Source organism: Oryzias latipes, chromosome 16 (genome assembly GCF_002234675.1).
Source record: "Oryzias latipes chromosome 16, ASM223467v1".
NCBI lineage: Eukaryota > Metazoa > Chordata > Actinopteri > Beloniformes > Adrianichthyidae > Oryzias > Oryzias latipes.
Genome location: NC_019874.2, coordinates 29,507,320 through 29,519,964, shown reverse-complemented (window position 1 = coordinate 29,519,964; position 12,645 = coordinate 29,507,320). Strand labels below are relative to the sequence as shown.

Genomic DNA, 12,645 nt, shown 5'->3' with positions numbered 1-12,645 from the left:
TTTCTAACTGCAGGTGGTGAACATGCACTAGTAAATAGTAGGAAAAGGAAAAACCCCTCCCTGGTTGTCCAGTGTGAACACCATGGACTACACGTGTGTTCTTGAACGTGAGTCACATGCCCAGTGTGAGCATCAATTTAAGGCAGAATATGGAAAAATAATGGATGTTTGCAGAGTCGTTGTATTTGATTCTTTAGCAGAAAACAGGACAAAAAACAGAACCAATACAGTTCAGAACCGTTTTTTATTTGAAATCATTTTTAATAATCAATCACAGACACTTACTGGAAACAGGAAGTTTGTTCCTAAAAACAAAATTATTACATTCAAACAAATGTGGATTAGTGTTTATTTCAGTTCCTGCATTATAAAACAAAATCTGAACAAAATAACATGCAAATATTCTTATGATTTATATATATATATATTGTTTCCAATCAAATGAAGACAAACGATTAATAATAAGTAATTTGATCAAAACATCTTAAAGCAAACAGACCCATAAACTAGTAAAGAATAAAGTGACAGTTCAGTTAAAAACCATTTTCAACCTTAAGAGCAAAACAGAGATTTTGAAAGCTCCAGGGTTAAAGGAAACATTTATCTCTGGCAGAACTCCAAGAGTCTGTGTCCCAGAACCCGCTCCCCTCCCGACATATTACACTGAAACAATATAACCCCTACATGGCCGCTCATGCCAGCGTCTGTCCTGACATGTCGCCTAAAGGAATGCGTTAGTTTTAGGAAATCAGTGATGTGTGTGTGATCTTTCTCTCAGAGGAGAATAATTCCAAAGAATGTAACTGGTGTTTGTCTAAAATGTGAATTTTTCTTGTGAAGTTTAAACAACAGAAAGAGAATTATGTTTCATCTTTGTCTTTAAGCGGAGTGAACACAGACGTGCAGATTTTTATGCTCCTCCCAGTAGTGCAGGTCGTCAGTGAAGCTCCAGGAACAGACCAGATCTTTGCTGGATTTGACTGTATGAACCATGCAGTCTCCTGGTAGTTTCTCAAAGAGATTTTCAGCTACGTTCTCCACTGTGGGTTTCTTCTGACTCTGGATAAGCTCCTGGATGAGGTTCTTGTCCAAGGGCTCAGGAGAAGCGCTGTAGGACACCCAGATGTTGAGTTTCTCGTTTGACGCGGTCACCTGGAAGCGGCTCTTTCCCGTTGGACAGTCAAATTTCTTCTTGGTGGGCAGGATGCTGGATTGCGATTTGTAAACACGCACAGACCAGCCCACCCAGTCGTACTTCTTCTTCAATATCCCTATGAGGGCATCAGCCAGCTGCTTGTTGTCCAGACCCTCCTGGTCTCTGACCAGTCGTTCACAGTCAGTCTTGGCTTGATTTGGGAAGCTAACGATGCATTCTTCAACGACAGCGTTTATCTTCTCCTGGACGTTTGTCATCTTCTCGGCCCACTCTTTCAGGAGCTCTTCACCCTCATTAAAGCCGTCCACTGCAGCGTGACCCAACAGTGCAATGATCCCGATGCAGAACAGGTTCTTTAGCCGGGCGCAGTACTCCTCAATCGGACGTCTGCTTTTCTCCTCGTAGTTCAGGATGGTCACAAGCAAAGGCTCCCCAAAGAAACCATCTCCAACCACAACGCTGTAAAGGCTGTGAAGGTTTTTGTTTCCACCACTTTTGGAAAAGTGTTTAAGGAAATTCTGTTTCTTGACTTCTGTGAACTGGGGTTTGGCATTTAGGATCTCCATGTACTTCCTGAATTGATTTCTGATGTTTTCCTCAACAGAGAAAAATTCCGTATCTATCCTGCTCTTCTTGATCTCCTCGTTGATGCGCTGAATCTCCTCTGAGACCACATCCAGACGATCCCGGACCTTCTGAAACTGATCCTTCATGAACGCAGCCTCGGAGCTCTCCACGTTGTCCAGAGCCAGTTGGACAAGTGGAGCAGCGACGGAGAAAATGGGGAAAAGATCCCCAGCGATGCTGGCTACCATTTCAGCCCCTTTCTCAAACACGTCCATCATGTCTTCAACAACATCCTTCTTCTCTGAGACGATCTTCTTCAGCTGCTGATTCATCTTTGCGTGTAGATCTTTTCCACTAAAAAAGAGAAACATGTTTTAGTTCCATTTAGTGAAGAAATGCACCCTCAGCATTTGGACAACTTGTAAACATGAATTTATGATTTACATTATACACTAACGATTTGCTGTGAGGTAGTAAACGAAACTTTTGTTTGTTGCCAAAAAGTAACCGGATACTTTTCAGTGTTCGACATAAGCGGTTATCCGAGACAACCAGATTTCACGGAGGACAACCAAAATGAACCTGATGGTTGTCCGTGTGACAACCTGGTCTTTTATTTAACATTTTGGTATTTTTCGACTATTTTTCAAGTTTCAATGGTTAGTTTTTGGCAACCTCTGAATTGAGACGTATGCAGCAAATTCTTTCCACTGACAAACGAAGTGTGTGCATGCGAGCGAATCCTTTCTGTTTGTACATGTGCACTTTTCAATAAAGATTACCGATATTCAAATACGTGTTGAACAACACTACCTGGTGCGACCGCTAGAGGTCTCCAAAAACACACAAAAAGATTTAGTTTCAAGTTTTTGGCAATACTTTGTGTAACCAGATGCTTCGATATTTAGTAAAATGTTTGTTTTTAATATTTAAAGAGTTTTTTAAATGTCCATCAAGAGGCAGTTGATATTTGATGTATAGAAGAAATAAAGATGTAAGTACTGACATCTGAGTAGGTTTCGTCGCTGTTGAATATTGGTATAGAAGGAAAACCAAAAATTGGGGAGGACAACCAAATATACTTGCCAGGTTGTCCAGAGGACAACCATTTTTTTCCCCCTTATTTGTAAAGGCCTGTTCACACCGGAACGAATTTCGCGCGCGATATTCGCTGACGTTTAACGCCTCGTGACTAAACAAAGGGCACCAATGTGAGTGTGCACACCGACGCGAAAAACGCCACGTGTAAAAGCGTCATTTTTTAAAAAACACCTCGGGTTCGTTTTTTTGGTTTGACGCGCCGCTTCAAAAACTATACGACCAATGAAAATGGCGCTTTTGCACACGTGTCTGGAGCTTCTGAAGTTACAGTAAAACACAACTTGGGGGCCCTAAAACACAAAACTGTCTTGCTGAGCACCACAAATACGCAACGTAACGACGAAAAAGATATTCGCCAAGAAGCGTATATCCAAAATCATCTCTGTAACTGGAGCTGGAGCTACTGGTGCTGGAAATATTCATGTTTTCTTTGTATTATTCTGACAAGCGCGTAAATACTTGCTCTCTTCTTCTGAGTGAAAAGCGACTTTGAGAAGCGTAAAGTTGCGCAGCGCCACCTTGTGTACAGGGGTATTTCTGTTTTACATTAAGCGCCATCTAATGTCAGGGAATGAATTTGCATGTTCGCTCGGCTCATCGTCAGCGAAGATCGCTTGGGTGTGAACACAAAAAACGTGTTGAAAAACGCTGGCGAATAACGAGTGCCAATAGTAGTCCCGGTGTGTACTGCCCTTAACGCTGTTTTTTCACTCACAGACGGACAAATTTCACTGGTTGGCGGCTACATTTGCGGCCCCTGGTAATGATCAGGTTTTTACTTTGGCAAAGGAGTGATGTCATATCTAGAGTTAAAAAAAAGAAAGAAAAAAAGAAGTGAGCATGTGTTCAAACTGCATTAAAATCAGGGCGCTGGATAGTCCCGCTCTATATAGCCTTTCAAAGAGAAGTTGGGGGACATTGAGGAATAGGACTGCACGATATGAGGAAAACTCGCCATTTACGATATTAGTGATTAATATTTCGATGACGATGTAACTTGTGATACATAAACAAATAGCAAAACAACCAAAAACACAACGGTTTATTTGAATAACAGTCAACATAATTTAAATTACACTCCAAATGACCTTCGTCTACATAGGAGAGCATCTGACATATAGGGGCCCCATCCGATTGGTGAACAACGTGAAGGGGTCCATCATTCTTCAAGCTGCCATAAGATTGTTTTAGCACATTTAAGGTCACCATTTAACACAATTTTTGCCGTCTTTTGTGATATGATTTTTGTACAGCTTGATCTTGCGATAACGATACATTTATTGTGCAGGCCTAGTGAGGAACTTTAGACATAGTTAGTGACTGATAAGGCTTTTCAACTCATAAGCAAGAGGCCTTCAAGAGTTCACTACATTTATACGGTGAAAGTATAAACAGCTCGAACTATGTCCTGGACAAGTCCAGACACGTTGGTCTGGAGACCAGGAAACAGGAAATCTTTGAGGAAATGTAATTATTTTTACTAGCGCTCTGTGGCTTTGAGTCTCACTGTTCGGGCCTTCATCACAGCTCTCCAGCATTTTGATTCAGGCGAACTCAGGGAGTTCACAGGGAATCTGCAGCCGGAGGAGGAGCTGCAGCGCTCCCTCCCCATCAGCCAATACATAAGAGCAGGCGTGGGAAGTGATTAAATGGAAGAGGTTAAACTTGCTGGGTGAGGGTGCATTTTCCAGTAAAACTCAGCAAGTTTCCAAGGCAACAAGACAACGTGGAAAAAAAAAAAAAAAAAACCCCGTCAGCTCATTTGTCTGTCTGGCTCACTCCCTGTAGGTTTCTGTGCGATGCAGCTGGCAGATAACACCCATATCTCACCCTGATGCTCTGCAGTTTTTCAGACGAGTCTGCAGAGCGAAGCTTTTAATTCCATCACAAGATTAAAATGCACACAAAGCTGTTTTGATTTTTCTAAAACGTATCAGATCTGCAATTTTCATGGTGTTTTCACATTTAAAAAAACCCTCACTTTGGAAGCTGTACCTCAAAAACAGGAAGCATAGCCGTGTTTTTGAAAGAAACAAGAAAAGCAAAAGTGCATGAAATTCCATCAGGATGTATCTGATTAGATTTTCGGCTAAACATGTACGATCATATATCTCCGCCTCTCAGGGTGCAGCTAGTGCATAATAGATCTCCATTCCAACAAAAACAAAAAATATAACATTTTCTGAGGCTGCATGCATTCACTACAAAGGTAGTTTGTTTGCTCTTTTAAATTCTTTCAGGTCGAAAAAAAAAAAGATGCTTCTTTGCAAAGATTTACCTTCTGACATATTTAGCTGTAACAGTTTTAAAGGATGAGTGTAACCACAGATTTGGCTCAAACGACCACTAAAAAGTCCATTAAATTCCAATTCCACTAATAGCTGCTAGGCCACAAAACTTCCAAGAGAATTTATAATGGACCCGTATTACAAATTATCACGTTAAACATGATTTTCCCAACGATTTTTCTGTCCGCAATAAATCATAATAAAAAAAAATATATTTAGAATCATAAACTGCACAAATATAGTAAATGATCAAACATGTTTTTCAACAAACGTTAACAATAATAATTCATGTGTGTTTATTATTTCAAATCTGAGGAAGATTAAACATGTTTCAAGTTAAAATGTGTTTTCTTATTTGTTAAAATATATAAGTTAAAAACCTGACAAATGTTTTCACATATGAATAATTTCCCTGACCTACAAGCTGATCAAGGTCTTTTTTTCTGTGCGGATGGACATATCCCCCCGCCCCCTGTCAAGTTTAATTCCGCCATTGAAGTGCGGTTCATGTTACAGCCTGACCACAGCAGTGGGATTAGTCCGCGCCCAGTTAATGCGTCCTCTTAATGTCGAACACATCGATCCTTCCGCGGGCAGCGCCTCTAATCAGATCCATTTCAAGTGGAGGCCAAAATGGACGTTAATAAATAAATAAACAACCAGGAAGTTTGTTTTAACTCCGCATTTCTGTTCTGACCGACCAAGTTAAAAACTGACGGGACAAACTAAGGGGAGCAGTCTGAGAAGTCAGAGGTGCCAACCAACGCCCACCAGAAAAGTTTAGTGTTTGTATTTAACTGCTCTATTTTCTTCCTCCAGCTGTGTCAAACACAAAATAGGTTGAATTTGAGCTTTTCCATCATCGCTTTCTTACAAGCGCGTGATACTTTTTTTGTTATATCAGAAACCGACTCACCTCGAAGTTTGCGGAAGAAATCCAAACTTCCGTGAGTTGGTCTTTCCTTGATTCCGGTCACGTGACATAGGACGGACACCACCCAGCCAGACGGAAAAAATTGGGTTGTGATCGACAAAAAAAGAGAAGAACAAGGCGGATGCTGCAAACAGATCAGTCTCCACCCTTTGGGTAAACATTTCCAGCTCGCGACGATTAAAAAAAGCGTATCTAATCTAGTCCCTAGGTAGAACCAGACCTATGACTTACATTTCCCCACGATCATAAAGTATTTTTATGAACGAAAAAATAAATCCCCTTTCTGAGGATTATATTTTTTGTTATACAGGAGGTTGCAGAGATATTCAGTTCCACTTTAAGAAGATAAACTATGTGAATTTTAAAAGACCTCATTATTATTTTCATTTTTTAAATTTATTTTTAATCTGGCAGATAAGAGGGACACCTCAGGGTAAAGATCAGTCACATATAAACAAATCATGTTTGTTCTGTATTCAGAATTCTATTGTACATTAAATGTGCATAATTGTTGTATTTTCTTGTTTTGTATGTTGCAATTGTTCAATAAAAAAAAAAAAAAAAAAAAAAAAAAATCTTTCAGGCTCCTCTATTTAAGTGTGACCATAACTATTTATTTAACTCAATCAACCGGAATGTTTACTTTTTTATAACCTCCATTTAATCAGCAAAGACCTATTTAAAGGTATTTTTAAGCAAGATAAGCAAAAGCAAACTAAAACACGATAGGTTATGACTACTAAAGGTTTATGTCATATCAGGTGTGTGTGTGTATGTATATATATATACTCTTTAATAATATATTCTTTTTCATATAAAGTTGGATAAAGGTCTCCCGATCTCATGAATGGAATTTATTATTAATAATTATGATTATAATTATTCTAATTACTACTTTATTATATTATGAAAAAGAGCCCCAAAACGCCCTCAGATATTTTTTTGAGTGTAGCGTTAACCTTCTTTTTTGTAGCATTTGCACACGAAGTGGTCCCACCCAATGAGTTATAGGCTACAAATGTTACACTAGCCTGTTACCATTGCTTTATGTACGTAAGGAGTGGCAGTAAACAATGAGACACGGCTTAGCAGATACAACAAAATGACCATAAAATGCTTAATTTTGGTTTGATGTAAAAAAGAAAAAAACTGATCATCACAAAAATATGACCCAAGCTATTAATGTTTTTGTACAAGATGCAACAGACGAACAACATTTCAAATGTTTCTATAAATAACACATAATTATTTAGGAAACAGTGGATACCGGATGCAGGGTTGTGGTTATATTTTAAAATTTACATCTAAGATTTACACACATTCTTAAATTCCTTGGTCCGTGTTTCAAGATGAGTCTGGTGGGTAGTTGACATCACCGCAGAACTATTGCGTCCTGGGCGGGGCAACGGGGTTGGAGTACACTGGTAGCAGTTTGTCCCTGTCGACAGTCGCACCGGAAGTGGGGGGGCCCCATCGCTCCCGCAGACAGGAGAGAGGGCGCAGTGACCACTTAAGTCTACGTCACTGGTGCGGCAAGGTCTAGGTGGGAGGCGTTGTTACCCAACCGCACCGCCGCTACCCCTTTTGATGGTCCTGCCAGAAAATGAGGAAATAATGCGAAGTCTGATGCTTCTATTGACTTTGAATAGGCTACGGCCTAAACGTTCTTAGTTCCAATGGTAAAATCACTGAAATCTTACTAAAATGTATTCTATAAGTTCTGCTTTGTTAGCTGAAAGTAATAATTTATTTGTGGAAAGTCCCATCCTTGTTTTTACAGCTCTGTTTGTGCAACTGCAGCTTAGCAGTGAGCTGGCATCTGGGCCTTTCCTAAATGGCGTCCAACTTTGCGTATCTACAAGCTAGCTCAGCGACTGTAGCCCACATAGCTCAAACTCAAATGTCGACTTTACATCAATGCATCCACCTGCCTAAATATTTACATTTACTTGTGGTTTTCTTGCACAAAAAAAACTGCTGAAATCAGTTACAAATCTAGAGTTTGTTAGCTAGGTTTTTCTCTCTCACATAAATATTTCCAAATAAAAAAAATATTTTAAGAACAAATGCAATTGTAAATCAGTTAAAATTCTAATATGTGTTCTGTGCACTGGCCTTAGTTTGAAGAATCAAGGATCGTAACATGTTTATAACAGGAGTTGTTGCTGACCACATCAATCAATCAATCACATCAATTGACAACATTTTGTATATGATTTTTAATTATTTTAAGTATTAAAATTTTTTTAATGTAAAGTTTCTTGTCTTGTTTTCTAAATGTAATGTATCTGGATTTCTACAAACATAACCTCATTAAAAAAACACTACTTTTTCTAAATAATGTAACAGACAATTAAAAATAACATTGACAAAAATTTAATATTTGATTTATTTGAAATAAATGTAAAATACACAGGATCATTTTAATATATAAATCATGATTGTGTTTGATTGCAGATAGTTGTCTTTTATGCCCCCGGTTACCATATCACACCCAAAAGCTGAATAGTTAATACATTTCATAGTGTGGTATACCCAAATATAATCATACAGTAAATATAATGTGTAAAAGTGACTAAATAGTGTAATTGAACAGGTCCAGCTAGTTGTAAACATCTGGAACATTTGATGCATTTTTAACAATCCCTGTCAAAAAAATAGTTTATTTGCTTTGTCATTAGAGGAATATCAATGTTTCCATTATTCTTAATATGAATCGGAAATTCTGATATGGTTGTTAAAAGTCAGAATGGAAACAAAGTTAAACAACCAGCTGTAGCACTTCCAAAGCTCATCAGCTACTTGGCTGTTGAAGACAAGAAAAACCCGATTTGCAGAACGGGACAAAATGTGGTTTTTCAGGAGGTTTTGAGTAAAGACTGTTTGAAGTTGTGGTTTATATCTAAAGGTTGGACTAGTACACCATATGATCGTTTAAATCATAAGTTTTTCTGTTTCTTTCACCAGCAGTTCCAGAGTTTTACACTTGCTGGTGGGATTACTTGAGTACATTTGAGTAGTTGTGACTCTTATTTTCTGCAAAACAAGTTTTGGTAGCGCAAACCAGCAATTAAGCCATGTTAAGCCAATGCACAAATATTGCTAAGCATCTGCTAATGCAGTGAAACTGTGTTTCTCACAGAATTTTTAAATCAACCAACAGTGGGAATGTCGCTAGTAAGTCACCAGCTGCTACTTTTTTTTTTTTGTCAAATCCAGTTAACTTATCTAAAAGACAATAACCAGATGGCAGACACGTTTGGCTTTTACATTTCTAGATATCACTTAAAAAAAGACACATGTACCGTAAACACCGACAAATAGGAATAAAGATGACTAAAATGTATTTGTTTTAAGAAGCCACCCACTGCACTGATGTTATTCAGGATGGATGAACAGGTGGGCTCTTTTGTGTTTTCCAAAGTAATAACAATCCTCATTGAAGCTGTTGGACTCCACTACTGCTTTGTAATGGCTGACGGCGTGGACCAGGCAGTCAGGGAAGTCCTTTCTCAGAGAAAGAGCCACTGCCATCATGTTCCCCTTCAGCTTATGCTGCTCAATCTTCTCCTGGATCTGACCTTTGTTGATGGGCTTGGGGTTGACGCAGAATGAGATCACCACTTTTATCTTGTTCTTGGTCAAAATGTCAAACCATTTGGCTCCTCCGCTGCCATGGTACTTCTTTCCTGCCAGCCAGTTGAAAAAGAAAATGGTCTCCCTGTTTTTGAAGGCCCTGACAGACCAGCTCACCCAGTCATATTTCTTTACAAGTGACTCCAAGAGAGAGTTGGTGAAGTCCTTATCAGCTGGACCAGGATTCTCCTGAAGCAGGTGCTCCATGTCTAGTTTGGCTTGATCTGCAAAGTTTTCCGTGCAGTCGTCTACAGCTGCTTTCATCCGTTTTTCTACGTCCTCCATCCGAACTTGCCACTTTTTCACCATCTCCTCCTCGACATTTCCCTCTGTAAGGGCGGCGTAGCCCATGATGGCAATGATTCCTATCATGAAAAGCTTTTTCAGCTGAGCACAGAAGTCTTCCACTGCCCTTCTGCTTCTCTGCTCTGTGGCAACTACAACATCCAGCATCGGCTCTCCTGACATGTTCTCCCCTGTGACAGCATAATAGAGGGCTTCCACGTTCAGGTCCCCATCGGTATTCTCGTATTGTTTGAGGAACTTCTCCTTCTTCTTCTCTCTGAACTTTGGGTTGGCATTGACAAATTCCTGGAACTTTTCATACTGGCTAATCATCTGAGCCTCCTGGTCAAAGTTCTGCTTGTTCAGAGATGTCTTCTGCAGCTCCAGGGCGATCTTGTCGATTTCATCTTGAATTCCCTCAAGTTTCTGATTGACCATGTCAAACTGCTGAGTCAGGTAGCGAGCTTCTTTGCCCTCTGGGTTGCTCAGCAGCTCTGCCGAGGCCACAAACACCGCCTCCAGGATGGGGTGAAGCTGGCCCACAGTGGACGCCAGCACCTCTGCAGCCTGCCCCATAATCTCTATGCCCTTCTCAATCTTGTCCCTGTTCTGAACAATCCAGTCTGCGACGGTGGCCATCTTTGGGTTTAGTTTGTTGCAACTCAATTTGATTTCCAAACACAGAGCTTTTGATGATGTCTGAAAGGAGAAGAAATACGAAAAAACAACTCAAGTCTGTAACATGTGATTTAAGCAAATTTCAGAAACACATTTGTGCTTTTTATCTTTTACAAAGGTGATCATCTGATTCACAGTAAAGCAGCCGTAGGACATGTCAGCACATGTATCCAGTTTCATGCCGCACCCTCACAACCTCCGTTAATGATAGGGACCTTTTTTTTTTCAAGCCTTAGTGGCAATAATACCAAGTGCAAACAAAAGATCATAAAAGCACACAAACTAGGGACTCTGACAGCTATGTTGGGTAAATATTAAACACGGAATCTGTCCTGGTGAAATGTGACGTCAGTTATTTCACAACCTTCCAGCTCTGGTCTTTTGAGATGCTGTTTTGCTGCTCTAACAATTGCCAAGACCCAAAGCAAACACAGATGTTCACAACATGGGTAAAAGCGGGGCTTGCTTCCGCATTGAAAGTACGCGTTTCAGTTTGCTCTGGAGGAATGACCCAAACCCTCATTTCACTGGAGGCCGAGAAAGAAGGCACACCCAAGACTGAGGAAAGAAAACCTCCACCGCTGCACTTGTTCATAACTCACACTTCTCACTCAAACCCCATATGATTTATGTCCAACCCCTCCTAATGTCTTTTCAGGTTTTTCTAACGGTAAAAGAATTTTAAATGCACAATGACTTTTTTAACAGACATCACAATTATTGCTGCAGTGATGAGATCATTGGTGTCATTTTACAGTCCATCATAACAATGTGCTAATTACATTTGCTTCTTTAGTTTTCCACACATGAACCAACTGATGAGAGTAAATAGAGCAAAGGTTCAGCATTTAAATGTAAGCTTTAAATGACAAAACTGTTTACATTCTGATCCAGAAACGCAGAAAAGAAAAAAAAGGAACACTCACCATTAATGATTTTTGTCAAATCTTTCAAACAAAAGTCACTTAGCAAAAGAATGCTTTTTTTTTGTCCCCCCCAAACCAACCAAACCCAGCTCAGAATGATCTGCTTTGACTTTCAGCTTCAACTGAGAGCTAATATGCAAGTTTCTCACCAACCACATCCTCCTCAAGATTCATTTCCACCCCAAAAGTCACACATTTTCTTTATTGCTCAAATGATAAACCCTAAAGACAAGGAATTAGAAATGGTAACTAATATTTTAACTTTTTTGTCTTTTTTTTGGTTTTCAAAAATAACAATAATAATAATAATAAAAAGAAAGCAACAAATGGAATATAATTAAGGAAAGAAAAAAACTCACCTTTTTTTTTTCTTTTGCTGAAATTACTTCAGTCCAGTTATGGTGGAGTCCAGCGGTGCCTGTGAGAGCCAGCCTCCCCAAGATAAACGTCTAAGCACTCACTTACTCTCTCTCTCTCTCTGTCTACATGGCTCTCACTCCTCTGTCGTCACTCCCCCTTTGGAACTCCTCCATCCTGTTCCAGCATTCCATCCAAACCCTCTCAGGAGGGATGAGAAACCAGCACTGATACAGATAACATTCTGTAAGTACTCCCCCATGCAGGGACACCATGGAGGAAAAAAAAGCCTGAGTGTCTATGTGCGTGTGAGTCAGACACCCAAAGAGAGAGAGAGACAGAAAAAAATCGCCGGCCAGTGGCAGCAGAGCTTGAAGTACTTGCCCATTAGGACAAAACCCTTCTTGTTGTGGCTTGAACTTGTTGCCATGGTCACTGCTGGCCTCTGTCACTAATGTGAGGCTGTGCACCCTCCTGCACTCCAGACGTTTGAGACCGTTTCGCTAACTGTGACCCGATTCAGTGTGATTTACATTATTTGAGACCAATTTCAGAGGGATTTTCCCTGCAGCACTTTCAGAATCAGTCCTCCATGGCACAGAAAGACCGCCGTTGTGTCAGGAAATGCACCATGATAGCTTCAGCTCTCACATGAACTTTTTGCTTCGTATTCAACCATGCACTATGATGGAGGGGGAAGTGCTGTCAGATCGATCT

The 12,645-nt window shown here is 40.0% G+C and overlaps 2 protein-coding genes across 3 annotated transcripts; both read right to left on the bottom strand.

Annotated features, from left to right (window-relative positions):
• Positions 1-225: 225 nt before the first annotated feature.
• Positions 226-6,161, bottom strand: LOC101175680. Its single transcript, XM_004078386.4, has 2 exons — positions 6,029-6,161; positions 226-2,077 (listed from the first exon to the last, which is right to left on the bottom strand). Exons 1-2 carry the CDS (start codon positions 6,094-6,096, stop codon positions 880-882), a joined length of 1,266 nt encoding a protein of 421 aa, XP_004078434.3. The 5' UTR covers positions 6,097-6,161; the 3' UTR covers positions 226-879.
• Positions 6,162-8,406: 2,245 nt separating this feature from the next.
• On the bottom strand, positions 8,407-12,188 carry LOC101165917. Of its 2 annotated transcripts, none has more exons than XM_011485821.3 (2): positions 11,934-12,188; positions 8,407-10,668 (listed from the first exon to the last, which is right to left on the bottom strand). In XM_011485821.3, exon 2 carries the CDS (start codon positions 10,604-10,606, stop codon positions 9,425-9,427), a length of 1,182 nt encoding a protein of 393 aa, XP_011484123.1. In that variant the 5' UTR covers positions 10,607-10,668; positions 11,934-12,188; the 3' UTR covers positions 8,407-9,424. The 2 variants fall into 2 exon arrangements, with proteins under 2 accessions (XP_011484123.1, XP_004078564.1); XM_004078516.4 differs by having other exon boundaries at positions 8,407-10,666; positions 11,931-12,187.
• Between the last annotated feature and the right edge of the window lie 457 nt (positions 12,189-12,645).

What these genes read in the sequence shown, in the direction of transcription:
- LOC101175680 (XM_004078386.4), bottom strand. Translation starts at nt 6,096, where the DNA reads ATGTCACGTGACCGGAATCAAGGAAAGACCAACTCACGGAAGTTTGGA. An exon ending in TTTCTTCCGCAAACTTCGAG is followed by an intron (nt 2,078 to 6,028) that starts GTGAGTCGGTTT and finishes TCTCTTTTTTAG; the next exon opens with TGGAAAAGATCTACACGCAA.
- LOC101165917 (XM_011485821.3), bottom strand. Translation starts at nt 10,606, where the DNA reads ATGGCCACCGTCGCAGACTGGATTGTTCAGAACAGGGACAAGATTGAG.